Source organism: Penicillium macrosclerotiorum (assembly GCF_028827735.1).
Source record: "Penicillium macrosclerotiorum strain IBT 26536 chromosome Unknown utg000003l_segment0_segment0, whole genome shotgun sequence".
NCBI lineage: Eukaryota > Fungi > Ascomycota > Eurotiomycetes > Eurotiales > Aspergillaceae > Penicillium > Penicillium macrosclerotiorum.
Window position 1 is genome coordinate 5,980,157 of NW_026643083.1, and position 17,935 is coordinate 5,998,091.

At 51.7% G+C, this 17,935-nt stretch overlaps 6 protein-coding genes across 6 annotated transcripts; 4 read left to right on the forward strand and 2 right to left on the reverse strand.

Moving 5' to 3' along the window:
• Positions 1–337: 337 nt before the first annotated feature.
• N7462_005053 (nuclear export protein Noc3) lies at positions 338–2,410 on the forward strand (the record flags this gene model as incomplete). The annotated part of the gene is made up of 1 exon (XM_057076778.1): positions 338–2,410. One exon carries the CDS (start codon positions 338–340, stop codon positions 2,408–2,410), a length of 2,073 nt encoding a protein of 690 aa, XP_056936283.1.
• Positions 2,411–2,808: 398 nt separating this feature from the next.
• Positions 2,809–5,620, reverse strand: N7462_005054 (uncharacterized protein; the record flags this gene model as incomplete). Its single annotated transcript, XM_057076779.1, has 3 exons — positions 2,809–4,790; positions 4,898–5,281; positions 5,380–5,620. 3 exons carry the CDS (start codon positions 5,618–5,620, stop codon positions 2,809–2,811), a joined length of 2,607 nt encoding a protein of 868 aa, XP_056936284.1.
• A 996-nt stretch (positions 5,621–6,616) lies between these two features.
• N7462_005055 (uncharacterized protein) lies at positions 6,617–9,154 on the forward strand (the record flags this gene model as incomplete). The annotated part of the gene is made up of 2 exons (XM_057076780.1): positions 6,617–6,900; positions 7,000–9,154. 2 exons carry the CDS (start codon positions 6,617–6,619, stop codon positions 9,152–9,154), a joined length of 2,439 nt encoding a protein of 812 aa, XP_056936285.1.
• Positions 9,155–9,391: 237 nt separating this feature from the next.
• Positions 9,392–10,427, forward strand: N7462_005056 (uncharacterized protein; the record flags this gene model as incomplete). The annotated part of the gene is made up of 2 exons (XM_057076781.1): positions 9,392–9,506; positions 9,685–10,427. The coding sequence occupies 2 exons, from the start codon at positions 9,392–9,394 to the stop codon at positions 10,425–10,427; spliced, it is 858 nt and encodes a 285-aa protein (XP_056936286.1).
• A 3,024-nt stretch (positions 10,428–13,451) lies between these two features.
• On the reverse strand, positions 13,452–15,003 carry N7462_005057 (arylsulfotransferase family protein; the record flags this gene model as incomplete). The annotated part of the gene is given in 3 exon segments (XM_057076782.1): positions 13,452–14,141; positions 14,211–14,700; positions 14,711–15,003. The coding sequence occupies 3 exon segments, from the start codon at positions 15,001–15,003 to the stop codon at positions 13,452–13,454; spliced, it is 1,473 nt and encodes a 490-aa protein (XP_056936287.1).
• A 2,022-nt stretch (positions 15,004–17,025) lies between these two features.
• Positions 17,026–17,893, forward strand: N7462_005058 (concanavalin A-like lectin/glucanase; the record flags this gene model as incomplete). The annotated part of the gene is made up of 2 exons (XM_057076783.1): positions 17,026–17,438; positions 17,488–17,893. The coding sequence occupies 2 exons, from the start codon at positions 17,026–17,028 to the stop codon at positions 17,891–17,893; spliced, it is 819 nt and encodes a 272-aa protein (XP_056936288.1).
• Positions 17,894–17,935: the final 42 nt, after the last annotated feature.

Genomic DNA, 17,935 nt, shown 5'->3' on the forward strand with positions numbered 1-17,935 from the left:
TAAAAGTTGAAGTTCGCGCGATATGCTTCCTTGAGATCGGGAGGCTGCGGTCTCGGTGGGGGGCGTCAATGATTCGGTGCTGGAGGGCTTCTTGACGAATGCAATTGACAATCCGGTATTGGTTCTCAAGCGTTTGGTCGGCTCACGAATCCAGGTTCTTGACGAGGGTCGCGCAGTCGTTCCTGGGGTTCCTGATCTCGCGAAGAAAAAAGTCAAGTGGAGCCGCAGAAAAGTGGAAGCTTTGGGTCTTGGCGGCAGAAAAAAAGTTCGGGACCGCGTTCGGTGCCCGCAGACCCTGCAATTCTTCAACGTTCACAACAATATCGCAGCAACCACAATGGCTCGCGGACCGAATGCAAAGCGGAGGCGGCTGAGCCCTCCTGATGACAGGAAAAGTGCGAAGTCCCAGAAAGATGCCGAGTTATACGGCCAAGAAGACGAATGGGACGTCGAGCAGGACTACGAGCGCCGGCCGCGCAAAACCACCAAAAAGTCCGAAGAACGCACCCGTTTGCCCATTAAGACCTCCGAGGGCTTTGTTCACGCTGTCGAGGATCAGGAAAATGCTGCCGAGGAGACCGATAGTTTTCTCGGAACCGACGACGACGACGATGAGGGTAGCGGGGAGGATGAGGAGATGGAGGAAGTGGAGGAGAAAAAGCCCAAGATTCCGATAAAGGTGCAAATCATGCAAGCCAAAGAGGACCTAGCTCGGATTGCTACCTTGATCAACGAGGACCCCGAGGAGCATATCGCGCTCTTCAAGACTATGGCTGAGATGGTGGATAATCCCGACTCGCCTGTCACCGTGAAGAAGCTTGCCCTGGCATCGCAGGCAGCGGTCTACAAGGATGTCATCCCCGGATACCGTATTCGTCCTCTTAGCGAAGAAGACATGACCGCGAAAGTTTCGAAGGATGTGCGCAAGCTTCGAAATTTCGAACAGTCGCTGGTTTCAGGATACAAGAACTATGTCCACAAATTGTCTGTGCTGGCGAAGCCAGGCAGGACCCAAGTTGACCCTGGTCTCAAGAGCCTCGCAATTAATTGCGCCTGCAGTATGCTTGAAGCGGTGCCGCATTTCAACTTCCGCGGCGAGTTGCTGAAGATTATCGTAAATCGACTTGCAAGGAAGCAAGTGGACGCCGATGTGACCAAGTGTCGCGAGACTTTGGAGGACATCTTCTCCAAGGACGCCGATGGAATGGTCTCCCTCGAGGCAGTCCGTTTGCTTTCCAAGATGATCAAGGCGCGAGAATTCCGTATTCACGAGAGCGTCTTGGATACTTTCCTCTATCTCCGCCTACTCAGCGATTTTTCAAGAAAGGCCTCCCAAAACCGAGTCGACCGAGAAGAACGCGCGGATGATATGCCTCATGGCAAGAAGCAAAAACAAAAGCGCGAGTTTCGAACAAAGCGAGAGCGAAAAGTGGAGAAAGAGCGCAAGGTTGTCGAGAAAGATATGAGGGTTGCGGATGCATTAGTGTCTCACGAGGAACGAGACAAAAACCAAGCCGAGACTTTGAAACTTGTCTTCGGTGTCTACTTCCGCATCCTAAAGCACCGTATTCCCAACCTCATGGGCCCTGTCCTTGAGGGCCTGGCGAAATATGCCCACCTCATCAATCAAGACTTCTTCGGTGACCTCCTGGAAGCTCTAAAAGATCTAATTGGTCACGCCGAACGTGACGAACTTCGCGACGAAATCTCAGACAACGAGGAGGACCAAGATAATGAACGAGATGTCGCGTCCGAAGCTAGCGCTCGTGATGCTCGCCGCGAGACTCTGCTCTGCACCATCACTGCCTTTGCCTTGCTTTCGGGACAGGATGCTAGCAAGGCCGCATCGACTTTGCATCTGGACCTGAGCTTCTTCGTCAAGCACCTCTACCGATCCCTCTATGCCCTTTCCACTAACGCCGATGTTGAGTTTAACCCTAACACCTCACTCCGCCTGCCTGACCCCAGTGCTGCTGGGGACGATGATGATGAACCTTACCGATACAAACCGAGAAACAGGGTCAACTTCCAAACCCCCATGGTTTTGCTCCTTCGCTGTTTGCAATCGACCCTGATATCTCGTGCGCACGGCCTCCCCCCACCTGTCCGACTAGCCAGTTTCTCAAAACGCCTCATGACCACGTCACTCCAGTTGCCTGAGAAATCTGCGATTGCTACTTTGTCCCTGATGAACCAGGTCTCCAAGCATCATGGTCGCCGCATCTCACCTCTGTGGCACTCCGACGAACGCAAAGGTGACGGCGTGTTTAATGCATACGCAACTGATGTTGAGGCTACAAATGTCTTTGCAGGATCCGTGTGGGAAGGCGAGTTGCTGCGCCAGCATTATTGCCCGCAAGTACGTGACGCAGCGCTCAATATCGAGAAGTTGGTTACTGCGCAGAAATAAGCGTATTTTTGTGAATATATAGCATATTTAGTGTGCGATGCATGTTCAAGATCTGTTGTAAATGGGAAAAGCGATTTTTTTGATTTGAATTAAGATGACCGATTAGATATTCAGACAGTTTAATTTTACATGTCACGTTATCACCGGCAGATCCATGCCGTTTCCAACTTGGATCCTCGTCAATGATCTTACGTGAAAACCTGGTAAATCAACGATCCTGCTGCCCTACATCGTGACTTCGCCTGCCCTGTTCTCGTATCTCTCACACGTCTCGAACCATGACTCCGTGGCATCCCCCATAGTGTACAGGATTGGAGGGGTAACCCAGTATGGTCACCGCAGGTAGAACAGCATTTTTGAATCACATAGCTCCGGGAATCAACACTCGATGCAGCGAGTCAGCGGACTTCGCTTCTTCCAGAGACGCGATCCCAATCTGGACTCTCCTCGTCTGCGTCACCAAGGAGAGGATTCTGCATATCTTCAATGGATTGGCGAATCGCGACGGAGTCGCGGATGCAAGCCTCAGGATGATCATGATAAACATCAGGAGCGAGAAATTCTGTGGTAGAAGGCTTGTTGTCAGGAGAGCAAGTAGGAGTAGAAGCAGGAGAGACAGGCTTGACGCCAGCCTGCTTTGCTCCATTGTCTTTGATTTCACCACCTTTGTTCGAACTAGCACTCTCCGAATGCCGTTGGGCGGATGCGGGAGACGATGGCGACCCGTCATCCATTGGGGCTTTCTGCACGGGGTTTCGAAATGCAGGGTGAACAACACTCACCATCGCAAGATTGCCTTGCATGGCGCGGATTATTGGAACCGGAATGGGGGGGACGGGCGGCGTGGACGAGCGCGAACTGCCATTATCTGGAGTTGGGGCATCCTTCAGACGACGGCTGTATGCCCAGGAGAACTTGCCTGTGCTGCTGGCAGAACTGTCGCTAGGATTGCGACGGCGGCGGAGACCAAAGACATTCCATTTCTTCGACTCTTCGTTCGTGCTGCCTTGTTCTTCTGATTCGAGCACTGTAGGTGCAGTGTCTCTCATGCTTTTTCGAAGACCTCTCTTCGTGAAAGATACACTGCGCGGGAAGACAATTCCTGACTTCGCTAGTGCAGTGGTCACAACTCTACTTCGAGCTGGAGATGTTGGAACAGAGTGAGGACCAGAAGGAGCAAGAAGATCAGCTTGCTTGATCAAGGGCTCGGCGCTAGCAGTACTTGACTCACTTTGTCGCTGCTGGGTCTGAGGAATAGCCTGGGGAGCAGTTGAGAAAGGAGGGATTGAAATAGAGGCCTCTCGCTGATTCTTTAGATAGGCGATTTCATTCTCGATTTCTGCATTCTTTTGGTGCTGGTAGTCGATGAACTTTTGATTATCATCAGATGAATGCTTGGCGATCAAGTTTTCAGTCTTTTGATTTAGTTCTTCATAGGAGCGAGCCAATGACCGCACTTCAGCTTGTAGTTCGTCCATGACTCTCATTTCGAAGACATTGAGTCGCCGCTCCATAACGCCAATCTCCAGCCGGATATCCAACTGGAACTTCATCATCTCCCGCGAGATTTCATACTGGCGAGAATGAAGATCTGAGTTGGCGCGTGACAAATCTCCGATGCCTTCAATCTGGTTCTTGAGTTGATCGCCGATCCAGCTTGAGAGTTCTTCCAGTTTCTTGTTCAGGCTGGTCGTTCCGGAATCAGCCTGTCGCTGAATAGATCGCACCATGTCAACAATGTTATCGACATGCGTTGCGGTGCTGCGGTTGCGGATCTCTGCGGAAATGGGTTTGTCTAGGGGCAAATTGGCCTTATCAAGGCGCTCACTGAAAGAAGACATGTAATTTGGCAGGGACGTCACAGGAGGCTCATTTTCGGCATAGGCAGTTGGAGATTGGCGCTTCGGCGTGGACCGAGTGCTTGAAGACGGCGCTGGTGAAGGAGAGAATCCTTCCAGCCACGCCTTTGGAAGGTACTTGACTTTACCGGTCCCCTCTGTGAGGTCAGAAGCGTTGGGAGGGGAATACCCGGTTGGAGGGTAATCTGGTGCAGTGGTGTGCAATACAGGCGGGATTTGCTTCCTACAGGGAGTCTCAGGACTGGAACGCGTCACAACAATGTCTGGCTGATTGCTTCCAACCGAGATTCGTCGTTCAGTCTTGCTAGAAGTTCCAGTCGTGTCTTTGCTAGCCATGGGATCGGGGACAATCCTGCGTTGACTGCCCCAGCTGCCGGGACGACGACTGCTTAATGCTCTAGAAGGTGCCAACCCCCCTGGGAATAGGATAAAGCTCCTAGGGGAGGGACCGGGATCCTGGTGGGCGCAGGAGCGATCTGCGAAATTGACATGGTGGACGCAAGGCTTGCTGGAGAGGGTCTCTTTAACTCAATGGGCTTTGAATCAATAGCGGAGGCTTTATGCTTGAAACCAAAGCTACTTTGAGGAGATGATATAGCACCAATAGTAGTTTGGCGATGAAGGTGACCTCTAGGAACCTCAGTAGCGGGTAAACCAGGAATGGAAACCCTGCCCTCATCTTGAGTAGCCTCTTTGCGCAAGTCTTTGAAACTGAGCTTCGATTTGATGATTTCCAAACGTGACTTTTTCTTTCCATCACCTGGAGATGGAGGCTCGGGGATAGGTATTTCCTTGGCAGGACAGGGTTCTGATATGACACGCTTCTTCAGAAGATGAGGCCCGATGGTTTCTTCTCCAAGAGCTGTGATTTCCTCGCCGGAATCAAGTTGAGAATGGCGGGGTTTCGGCATTGGAAGTGCAAGCTCCTCATTGTAATCTAGCCCAGACGACAGCTTGCGAGACATGCTGGGTCTGAGCGTATCCTCGATTGGACTGTCTGGGTTCGAGCTCCCTGGAAGTGGTACGGGTCAGTGAACAAGAAGATCAGAAGCCCGTATTTATTTAATAGATAGAGAGCATATCTAGGAATGGCTTGTTTTGGTTTCTTACCAGTGCTCTTGCGAGGAAGCTTGCTGTGCTCGATCCCACGGGCCTTCATGACGGCAAAGGCGTTACCTGGATGTCCTATCTTATCGCTCAGATCAAGGCCAAGCTCTGACAGACGTGTTGTGGATGACTTAGAGCCAGGGGTTCTGGGTTCACCAGAGTAGGCTGGAAGGTTGCCGTGGGAGGTTGTATTCGGGCTACCCGCGGTCTTCTGGGTTTCTGAAATGTGAGCGGAAGCCTCCATTTCAAATAGAGTGTGATAGATAGACAAATATTGCAGGGGAGAGCAAACAGGTTATTCGATACTTGAGACAGATGGGAGGAGAGATGAAAGGTCAAGGAGAAATGGATGAGGTGATTGAGAGAAGGGGAAATGTGATGACTGACTTGGTGATGGCAAGGGCACCTATTGTTAGCAGCAGCTTGGGTCTAGATGAGAGAAGAAGGGTTCACCCACTTTGAGACTGCAACTACATTTGAGAAACAAACTGAAAACTGGTCATATCCATTCATTAACTTATCGTAAAGGGGCCTCATTAAATACATCTTGGCGACACTGGACGATGCTTCGACGATTTCAAGTGGAAACATGCCCGGCTCGCCAACATGAGAGGGACAAAAGGAAATCATAAATCCATAAAAAAGGGCAAGGAAACAAATCCACGCAAAGATGAAGCATCCCAAAGGGCGACATCAGCATAACAAAATCCCGAGAGAAAAAAAAAGGAAACTCGTAAACAATACAGGGGAATCAATAGCGGAGAGAAAACAGTCTGATAACTTTTGTGCAAAGTGAATCTTGTCGCGTTCCTCAGACTTGCTGTGTGCAGTAGCGAGGGGGAGACACGGTTTCTCAACGACCTAAGGCGCGGAAGAGCAGTATCGCAAGAGGCACTGCGGCAATGGCAATCCAAAACAGGGTCCTGATGAAAGCCATGTTAGTAACCGCGAAAGCGACACTCCGTGCTATGGGGAAATCGGTAATGTAGATACGTCCCGCTCTCCACGTGCAGCATCAAGGAGCGAGGGAACGATGAGGGTGTAGTTCAGCACAATCTTATTTCGCGTTCTTACCGCGACGGCGGAAAGGTGCAAAGATAGAACCGAAGAACCCCACAAAGACCGTGCGCAGGAATGCCTTGAGCCAGTTGTCATGTGTACTATTCAGAGAAACAGCAGTCACTGACCGGTTCTGGCTCACAGGACGAGCCTCCTCTTCTTCATTTGAGTTATCGGCGGCATGATCAGGACTAAGTTGAGCGGCCGAAGTCTCAACGGGTTTCTGGCTAGACTCTTGGGTAGGCTCAGCCTCGGTCTCTACGCGGGCTCGCTTGTCATCGGTCTGCTCCACCACGGCAGTGGTCAATTGGTCTGTAGATGGCTGGTTGAGCTTGCGGAGCAAGGCTTCACGATCGCCTGCAAGCGCTGCGAGAACTGGATCAGCTTCGAAGGACGGCATGGACGCGTTTTGCGAAAGAGCGAATGGCAACGGCTTACAGTCTTCGGGCTGTGTTTCCGCAACAGGTGCCTTGCTCTCGGTCTTGTCATCGGCAGGCCCGTCGTGCACAGCAGGAGCCGGAGTTGACTCAGACTCGTGTAGTAACCCAGACGACACACTGACAGCAGCGACACCAGCGGCCGCAGCGGCCGCTCCGGCAGCGAGAATTCCGGGAGTCAGAACGCTGTCCTTGGCAGCTTCATCCTCGGCATCCCGAGGGGCCTCCTCAGCCTTTTCCTCTGGCTGAGCAGAGGCTTCAGGAGCTTCTTCCACAGCCTGCTTAACAACAGGATCCTCTTCTTCTGCAGCCGGCGCCTCATTAGTCTCGGCCGGCTCTTCAATTTGAGCAGCAGGCTGAGGCTCTTCTACAGAGGCAGTCGGCTCCTCAACTGGTGCCGGAGTCGCGACATCTTCGGAAGTCTCTTCAATGGGGCCAGCCCCGACAACGGGGGCGGCCTCCTCGACAACCGGAGTAGCCTCGACAACAGGGGCGGCCTCCTCGACAACAGGAGTAGACTCCTCGGCAACGGGAGTAGCCTCTTCGACAACGGGGGCGGCCTCCTCGACAACCGGAGTAGCCTCGACAACAGGGGCGGCCTCCTCGACAACGGATGTAGCCTCTTCGACAACGGGGGCGGCCTCCTCGACAATAGGAGCGGCCTCCTCGACAACAGGAGTAGACTCCTCGGCAACGGGAGTAGCCTCTTCGACAACGGGGGCGGCCTCCTCGACAACCGGAGTAGCCTCGACAACAGGGGCGGCCTCCTCGACAACAGGAGTAAACTCCTCGGCAACAGGAGTAGACTCCTCGGCAGCGGCAGTAGCCTCGACAACAGGGGCGGCCTCCTCGACAACGGAAGTAGCCTCTTCGACAACGGGGGCGGCCTCCTCGACAATAGGAGCGGCCTCCTCAGGAGCAGCCTCGACAACAGGGGCGGCCTCGACAACAGGGGCGGCCTCGACAACAGGGGCGGCCTTTTCGACAACAGGAGCGGCCTCCTCCACTGGCGCCGGAGTCTCAATATCTTTGGAAGTCTCTTCAACGGAAGCAGCCTCGACAACGGGAGCAGCCTCCTCGACAACGGGAGCAGCCTCCTCGACAACGGGAGCAGCCTCCTCGACAACGGGAGCAGCCTCCTCGACAACGGGAGCAGCCTCTTCGACAACGGGGGCGGCCTCTTCAACAATGGGAGTAGCCTCCTCAACAGGAGTAGCCTCAACAGGAGTGGTCTCTTCAGGGATCTCCTCAATAGGTTCCTCTGCGGAGAGCTCTGGGGTAGCCTCGACAACTTCACTCTCCTGGGCGACAGTGGAATCAGCAGTGGTCTCGACAATAACTTCCTCAGCAGCATGCTCCTCGGTCGGGGCAGATTTTTCAACAGCAGGGCCAGTCTGCTCAGCAGCAACAGCCTCTGTCACCGCAGGCTCTTCGCGGGTGGAATCTTCCTGAACCTCTTCCTTAGGAGCGGTAGCCTCAGCAAGTTCCTCCATCTTAGGCTCGGATACCTCCTGAGCAGTGGGTTCATCGGCAATGACAGCGACAGGTGCTTCCTCCTTGAGAGATTCCTCTACGGCTGGTTGTTCCTCGACCTTAGGGGTCTCCTCTTGAGCGGATTCATCGGCCTTGGAGATCTCAGCAGCAGGTTGTTCTGCAAGAGCCTGCTCCTCGGGAGTGGCCTCAATGGGGGCAGGCGCAGTCTCCTCCACTTTCTCGGCAATCAGAACTTCAGAAGCAGGCTCTGCGGTGGTGGAGGGCTCTTCGGCATGCTGCTCAACAGTGGCGGCCTCAGGAGTAACGTCTTCTTCAGGCTTGGTCTCCTCAACAGTAGCCTCAACGGGGTCCTCCATAGTGATAGGGGCCTCGGTAGCAGCCTCAGGAACAGCGACAGGCTCCGCATTCTCTTCCTTCTCAACAGCCGTGACCTCGGATTCCGCAATAGGAGTTTCCTCAACCGCAGGAGAGGGATCCGTAGCAGTAGACTCGATAGCAACAGGTTCGGTCTCAGTCACCTTCTCCTCAGTAGATGCCTCAACGACCTGCTCAGCCTCCTCGGTAGTCTTCTCAGCGGTGGCGGGCTCATCAGCATCGACTTTGATGGGTTGCTCGGCGGGAATAGACTCAGAAGCAACAGGGGCAGCCTCGAGCTCCTTCTCTTCGGTGTGATCCGCGACGTTCTTCTTCTCGGGTTCTTCGACACTCTTTTCGTTGGAAATAGGCTCCTCGACCGCGACTTCGACAGGCTTCTTGACGACCTCCTCAGTGACGGGCTCGGCGGTTGATTCTTCGTCAACTTGCTCGGCTTGGGGAACATCCAGAGACTCATCTTGGCTCACTTCCTGAGCAGACTCTGCGACAACAGTCTCCTCTGCCTTAGGCACCGCATCTTCAGTAGTAGCAGTAGGTTCGGTGGTTTCAAGGACGGGCGCGGCCTCCTTGGCTTCAGGCTCTTGCTCGGGCTGCTCAACAACCGGCACTCCAGCAGCAGGCTCCTCGGAAATGACAGCTTCAGTAGCCACATGCTCTTCGACCTTCTCCTCAGTGGAGACGGATTCGCTCGCCTCCTTAGCGGGCTCGGAGATTTCCTCGGTGGTCTCCTGGGGGGCAGTCTCCTCGGCTACAGGCTCCTGGGAGGTAGGCTGCTCTGAAACCTGTTCGGTAGCAGGAGATTCGGCTTCAACCTGAGCGGCGGGCTTTTCCTCAACCAGTTCCTTAGGAGCCTCAACGTCTTCCACCTCGGCAGCAGGCTCTTCCTGAGACTTAACCTTAGTTTCCTCAGTTGAAGTCTGCTCAACAACAGATTCATTCTTAGGCTCCTCGGCGATAGTCTCTACAGCAGGAGCTTCCTCCGCAATCGCCTCCTCTGGCTTAGCCGCATCGACAGTAGTAGACTCGGGGGCTTCGACGGTTTCCGGGGCTGTTTCTGTCTTCTCGCTGGTGGTAGACTCAGGAACAACCTCTTCGGCCACCGTCTGCTGGGCGGCCTCAGAGGGCTTAGACTCTTCGACGGCGGGCTCGGGAGAAGATTCCTCGGTAACCGCAGGCGCAGCCTCAGACTTTTCTTCAGTTGAGGGTGCTTCTGTAGCAGGCTCAAGGGTAGGTTCTTCTGCTACGACTGATGTTGGCTCGGATTTCTCCTCGCTCAAAGCGGCCTCCGCAGGGGCATCTTCCTTTACAAACCCGGAGGATGTAGAATCCTCCAGGACCGGTTCAGCAGGCTCCTCGGTAGTGGGGGCTGTCTGCTCTGGCTCCTTTGCAAGAGCAGACTCGGCGGCGGGCTCTTCGACCTTTGTCTCTTCAGTTGCCTCCTTTGTAGCTTCCGCGGTCACATCGGAATCCTTCGGCTCGTCGCCCGTTTCAGCTAGTTCAACTGTCTCGGTCTCTGGCGCAGAGGGGACCTCAGTGGCCTCAGCAGGTTGCTCAACTTCGGCGGCGGCATCGGATGGATTTTTCTCGGGAATTTCGGTCGACTCGGACGTCTCGTTGGCGATATGGTTATCCTCCGCCTTCACATCGGTCTCCGTCGCAATAGTCTCCGTTGTCTTTTCGTCCTGAGCAGCTTCGAGCTCCGTCTCTACAGCAGGGGATTCGGCTGTGGGCTCGATAACCGTCTCTGACTTCTCGTCTTTGGAGTCGTTCTCTTCGGGCTTTTCAGAAGCGGCCTCGGGCTCTGGGGTAGATTCGGAATTTTCTTCAGCGGGCTGAGACTCGGCAGGCTTTTCGCTGTCGGCGATCGATGCCACACTCTCCTTCTTGGCCTTCTTCTTCTTATTCTTTTTGGCCTTCTTCTTCTGTGCCGCAGTCAGAGGGGTTTCGGGCTCGGCTTCGGGCTCGGCCTCCTCGCTGGTGGCAGTGGGCTTCTCGTCTAGGACGATGGGGGTGGTTTGCACTGGCTCAACCGAGACAGGATCCTTAGGGAGTGTCTCCTCCGAGACTATAGAAAACGAAAAAAAAAATCGTGTTAGAATCTTGCTGGTCCGGCATTGGTCGCCTATGTAAAAGAACATGGCGCTGAAAAATGACATCTCAGCCGAGGGTTCTGCACTTACCATTCTGGATTGCCGCAGTAGCCATAGATATGGTTCGTCAAATCGTAACAGGTCGTGAATTACAAAGGATGAGGGTAATGGGAAAAGAGGAGTAACAAAGCACGGGATTCGCAATTTGACCAGCAAAGTAGATGAACGCAGGATCCAACAAGGTAGCTGTACACAAAACGCAGAATTGCTCGCAGAGCCGGGGGGGGAGAGATGGAGTTGGTAGTGGAGAGTAGGGGAGTTGGAGGTGAGATATGATCGATATTAAGTGAGGAGGAGAGAAAAAGAAGAAAAGAGCGACAGCGAGCAATAAAAAAAACATCTGCCGATGCCCAACTGGACCGTCATGTACTACGACTTTGCAACGCTCCCACCACCAGCCAATACGACCACTCCCAGTCCACTTCAACGCTAGCAAATCCCTCGGTCGACTCCATTTTACTCTGCTCCATTACTCCATTGCTCCATTGCTCCATTCCGGATTACTACGGCACATATAACCGCAAGCTACCCAGCTCTGTCGCTCTTGCTCGGTTCTTTCTCGCTCTCGCGTCTACAACCATCAGATGCACTAGTGCGCTAGTGACGGTGGAGACCAGTTGTCACAGTGACCGGCTCGTGCTATGCTCCAAACGTCTCAAGGGCCCTTGGCTAGTTCAGGCCAATCCTCCCTCTTGCCCGTTTTTTGCCTGGCGATGGGCCGTAGAGGCCCAATGGCCGTTGGCGTTTTGGGCCCTCCCGTTCGGACTCCACTGGCCAACATGCGGTGAAGCTGGTCCGCCGAGGTCCTTTGCGATGGTCTGTGAGTTGCTGTGATGCATGGCTGATCCTCGCATTTAGGCTTTGGGACTGACAAAAGACCAAAGGATGCGAGCAACTCCGACATTCCTCCCCACGACAGAAATAGGGGTGTGCGACCACCGGGATCGCTCTGTGGCACTTGTCCCTGCCAGGAGCATTCTGCTTTCTTGATAAGTCGTGTCGCACGACGGATCGCGAACCTCCTGCATCATCATGGCCCCGCGAGAGCTTTCCGAGAGAAAAAAATTCGGGTGGAGACGCATTGGCGCTAGTTGCGCAGGCCCCGTCGACGGCCTCGGGCAACCAGTCACGACCAAGCGAGACCATCCAGTGCTGATAACCCTGGCGCCAATAGGGATTCGCGGCCCAAAGGCTGTCCTCTCCACCTGTCAACTGCTTGACTCACTTTTGAGCATCACCTGAGGATATCCGGGCGACCATGATGCCATCCGCACGGCACGAGAGTTGATCGATGGCTTTGCGCAAGAAAAGAGAACGAGCTTAAACTCAATCCGGCGGGATGAAGAGGCGCAAGCCCCAAACCAGAAGAACCACAACAAACAGCCAAGCCGAAAAATCTTGCAAAAGGTCGACAACCCATCCAAGCTGGAGCCGCCCAAGGTTCCTGGCCTGCTCCAATGGGGCCCGAATCCATGGAACCAAGGCACCCATAGCTAGGCATATGACATACGGGCGCAATTCCCTAATTGTTCCGTAAGAAGTGTTTCAAGTTCATACCGAAGCGATTGGGCCCGAATTGCTACCCAGAATCTTTATTTATGATGACCCCTAGGCATCTGTAGTGATCAGGCGAAAAAGCATGGCGATGGAAAGGTCATGTGACCACCGAAGTATATGTGCATTGGGACACAATTAGCCTGAAGAATATGTTAAAAAAAAAGCCCATTGAAAATCATGTTGGTCTGGAGAAAGGATGTGGCGGAACTCCGTACTCGATCCCCGGAAGTCGACTTATACCTGAATGACCCACACGGTGATCATGCATCAGCCCAGATGTTTGTTTGGATCATGCGACAACGCATCAATCGTGCGATGACTCCACCAATCGCGGGGAACAACACCTAGGCTGCTCGAGCTGACCAGCGGACGCTATGATTACCATTATCAAGGCACGGTAACAATGGCATTTAGCGCAAAAGTGTTGTGCAAAGAAAACTCTTCCTCGCTATGACTCATTCAGGGCTTTTGATGTTCCTGTTGCAGTACCTGCGAATGACGGATTACGGAACAAGTTGCGAAAACTGCACTTGGAGTTCTGATGTCAATTCAGAAAGAACTCATTTATATTTGCGGTTGGAGTCAACGGATGAAACGGAAGGCCCTTTCGAAGGCATTTTGAGCGAAACCGCCGAGGGAAAGTCGACAAGGAAAGAGGGCATTCGGCTATACACCGCGTTTCTATTATATACGGCGGGCGGAGAGCTGAATATCAGCCTGACTCGCACCCAGTCTGTGCTTCATCTGCAAAGAAGTCTAATGATCCACTGCTCGCAAACATGGCTCCACGCGCAGCTCCCCGGGCAACCGATCCTTGTCTTGGAGTCTCGTTCGATACGAAAAACACTATTCATCAAAGAAAACTACGATTCACACACACAGCACGAATAATCAGCTGTCATAGTTCAATATGATAATGATACGGAGTATGCAGAGTGTATGTACACCGAAAATATACGTAATATAAACGTTAGTTATGAGTGAGATTTCCATAACCAATTTACTAGCAGCTTGCTTGAACCTTAACCACCTGAGATTGCGCAGTGTTCGATCCAAGGGCTTTAACCATTACATAAGTCCCTTCTGATACGATTCGGATCTCCGTCTCAAACCCATTATGTAGTGCAGCAGCCACTCGATGCAAATTGTTCTTCTTGCTGCCCATGTGGACTTCCCAGGACTTTACATCGGTCGCTCCATTCCAGCTTGCATACACCCGCACCTGCGCCGTCCCCGTTGCTGTCTGCGCAGCACATGCGTACGCACTCGGGATTGTGGTCGGCCAGCCTTTCCAAGCTGCACGTAATGCACGATAGGACATCATAAGGTTGTCATAGCCAAATCGTGCGCGCATGACCACGCGCCCTGCTTCGTCGTACTCTTCGAGTTGAGGGATTGCACCATGGCCCAGGAGGACGTGTTCATTCGCGAGATCTTGATAGCTTCCCTGTGACACGGCATAGACCATATGGTCTGCATCCCATAGTCGCCGATTGAGAGAGACAGTCTTCGTGTCCAGATCTAGGTCAAGGAGGAGTCCGGTGGTGGCAGCCGTTCCTTTTGAGAAGGGTGCATTATCGTTGTTATGCATGTGAAGGGTTACTGTATTGTTGATCTGCGACTCGATCCTTACATCATGCTGGAAGCAGAATGTTGTGCCGAGCGCGAGCTTGAAATCGCCACCCGTTTGTCCCTATCACGGCCTAGGTTAGTATTCTAGCATTCATGTGCTCGACAATGGCAATCATTGCCACAGACATACATTGAGGGTCCATTTAATCTTGCCAGTGGAATCGATGGCATAGACACTGCAGAATCCATGCAACGATACAATATACTCATCCCCGAATCTCATTACAGAATTGAGATGTGCAAAGTCCCACGGATCACTTTGGTTGTGACCCGAGCCATCAAGAGGGGTGGCCGAATTCGTTATGGCAAGATTATCCAGCGCACTCCAATAAAAAAGTACATCGTTGCTCTTGATGTCAATTTCATAGAATAGGCTATCATGAATCCAGCCGTCTTGAGGCCCACCCACGCTTCGGAGATCTGCTTGGGTCGCATTGAATGCCGTGACGAGGATTGAGCCTCGGTCAGTGATTAAATCTTCATGGAGGTCAATATAGGACGGGAATTGTGACTCCAAAGCAGTTTTAAAATTGTATTTTCCATCTGGCAGCGAGACTTTGTATATTTCACTGTACTCCTGGTTTAGGATATGAATGGACCCGTATCCGAATCCTAGGGTGCTGATCACACCGCTCCCAAAATGTCAATACAGGATTGCCATGGAGAGTTTGCGGTTGGAATCCAGATGTATGACCCGATTCGCCGTGCCACACCAGTTCACCGTCATCAGTGTATATGGCAGGGAAACCTTGGTCCCTGAGGACGTCTGTAATAGTGAGAAAGATGAAGCCTGGCTCTGTTTTTCCATTCTTTGTCACGTTCATCACTGGTGGCTGAACCGATGAACTCTTAAAGGACTGGACGGGCCATTCTGATGCTGCCGCCACCAAAGATGCAAAAAGCCATACTCCATGCATCAACATTGTGTGGAGCTCTGAATCGTTGTAATTATGAAGCAAAGACTATGACAGACGCAAAATCACGTCGAGAAGGCCGTCCCAGTCTCGCCCTTGGCTTGTTAACTATGTTACGCAACCTCGCAGCATCTTCACTCTTTTATAGCAGCGGACTCTCTATGAGCCATTGAAATGGGACAAGCTTCCTTTTCCTAATTACTGAAAATTCTAAGCGAGATTGAGTAAACGGCTTCCCCGATATGGAAGTAATCGTAGCCGATGTTTGAGTTGTGGGAGGACCGGCAGTTCCAGAGTGTAGATTAGACAGGTGGCGCCCAGGAATTTCCAATATTGGGTTAGCTACATAAAGTGAACCGAAAGCGCGGGAAACAAATTGCAGGATCAGGAATCGACGTCTCCGCAATATTTCGGAATATCCCTGGGATCTGGGGAAAACGTGGAGTATGCGGGGAAATTAGTGGTCGGATTATCCGTGGACTCATTCGTAGTGAGATCGGATTACCCAGGTTCATCCACATCGGATTCCCCAGGGTCCTCCACATCGGATGGCCCCCAGCCGCCAAGAAAACTAGATCCCATGATATTCCCCGCCAAAAGATCGCGCAGCAAAAGCTTAACATGCCAAATAGCGAGGCAGCTACATAAGATGAGAGAGTGCAGCTGTTTCAACAAGAAGATAAGACTTGAAAATGATTAAAGAGATCGTGTGCATGTTTAATGCCCTAGTTCACTGCCGACCATATCACCACATAGAAATGCCGTCGTCTCCGGCTCGGGCACTCTATAGGAAAGCTGAATGTTTGCATCAAGTTATTATGACCTGGAAGTAGCATTCACATGATTGGGGTCTCAAGGGAATTTCAGCGGGCGAGAAAAAGGTCCAGAAATCAGGATGAGAGGCCCTGGATCTGGCTTATCTTGACGAAAATAAGCTTCTGTAGTATGAGAACGATAGGTCGATAGATGACGAAAGCGAGGAGGTTGAAGAGTTTGTTCAAGTCGGTATGTTAACGAGTTTGACACAATTTTCCTCCATTGCTGTTGCAGCTTCGTGAATTACATTGACAAGCTTTGAATAAGACTTGCCATCATAATAATTTTGAAGTTAAACCTTGCCATAGCTCACTTGTATTTCTGACAGTGACTTCTTTCGATTTCCACCCTAGCAAACGACGCATATGAAGCTTTACTTTAACACAACCCCCATCATAGCCAAAAGGCCAATAGGAGATCCCTTCAGTGGTCTGCATTCATGGATGGTATCACTGGCCATGAGGGAGTGATGTCAACTCAGGTGATAGCCCCAACTTAGTTGCATCCTCAAGTACCTTTATTTCTGGTAGTTATTTTGAGCGATTTGAACTCGTCTCGACAGGATCGGTAGTTCCAAGCGCCCTCTTGATCTTCCATCTAGCAGAGTAATCAGTCTCACCCTAATCCCGACAGAGGACCTGATCTCACTCCCCGGCGAAGTTGGTAAGGATGTCTAAGAAATGGACCTCGGGGGCATCAACTCACGATATTATTCACCACGGCTCTGGCTAATAATACATATTGGAAAAGTTCGGAGAGCTGTTCAAAAGCCTGGGGGCCAGATCGCGGCCATATGCTTATGTTGAGTGGGTCGCAATCCCCAGGCCCCCTGGGGCCTCCCATGTCCTGGGTAGACAACCTTGCCTCTTTTTCATCTTGAAACAATGCACATTTTACGTTCCACTTCCCCTTGGTCCATGATTCGGTTTCATTTCTCCATAGAACATGAGTCAAGATCAAAAATTATGAGAATCTATTCGGTCCTTCTATTTATATTCGCATGAATCCAACATGGGTGGCAGTGGAGGCTAATGGGATCCTTGGCAGAACCGCTGTTGGTATTACCCGTTTTGTACCCTGAACAGAACAATAATCTTCGGAAATTTTTACGTTTCTATTTTTACAGCATTAAAAGACAATCCAGGCCCACCCCCGATGATCAGCGGTGTTTTATTCCACGATACGGTTCAAATCTTCTCCGACCTAAGCGTAAACATGATTGACTTCAAACTGACTGGTATATTTTGCACTAGGATTTGTATCCTCATTTTCGCACTCACGTCGTCTCTCTCTCAAGCTGCGCTTACACCAAGTCGTTCTAACGATGATCCTGCAAACAGTTCTGACCTTGCTCCTAGAGAAATCATATCGTATATCTGCGAGAAGAATCTAATCATCCAGACTACCAGTTTCATTTTGTACAATAATCTCTGGGGAGAAGATTATGCCTCTACTGGGTCTCAGTGCACTTATCTGAATTACGAGGGTCAAGACTCAATCTCCTGGCAGACAGCTTGGACCTGGGAAGGGGGCGACGCATATGTTAAGAGCTATGCAAATGCAGTTCTAGATATTGATGCAACACAGTTGAGCGCAATCTCCAGTCTGAAATCCACCTGGGGATGGAGGTAAATGGAGCTTTCTTGCTTGGTTCAACCTCGGGCTGACAATCCTTAGTTATTCTGGCAATAACATTGTTGGAGATGTTTCGTATGATGCATTTCTGTCATCCCAGGCTTCCACCACCGCATCCCATGACTATGAAATCATGATTTGGCTGGCTTCCTATGGAGGGGCACAGCCTATTGGTTATAGTGCAGGTTCGATTGCGTCAGTCACAATCAGTGGTATTGTTTGGAACTTGTATAACGGAACAAACGACGGCTGGAAAGTTTTCAGCTTTGTGGCAAGCGAGACAATAGCCTACTATTCCGGGGATATTCACGACTTCTTCAAGTATCTCATCGATAATCAAAATGTACCCGATTCTTACTATCTACAGACTATCGGAGCTGGCACAGAGCCTTTCACAGGCTCAGATGCCTGGTTTACTGTTTCGCCTTATACGATCAGTCTGAATTAATGGGTCTTGGATGAGAATTGAAGCTTCGTATTTTGGTAGTTC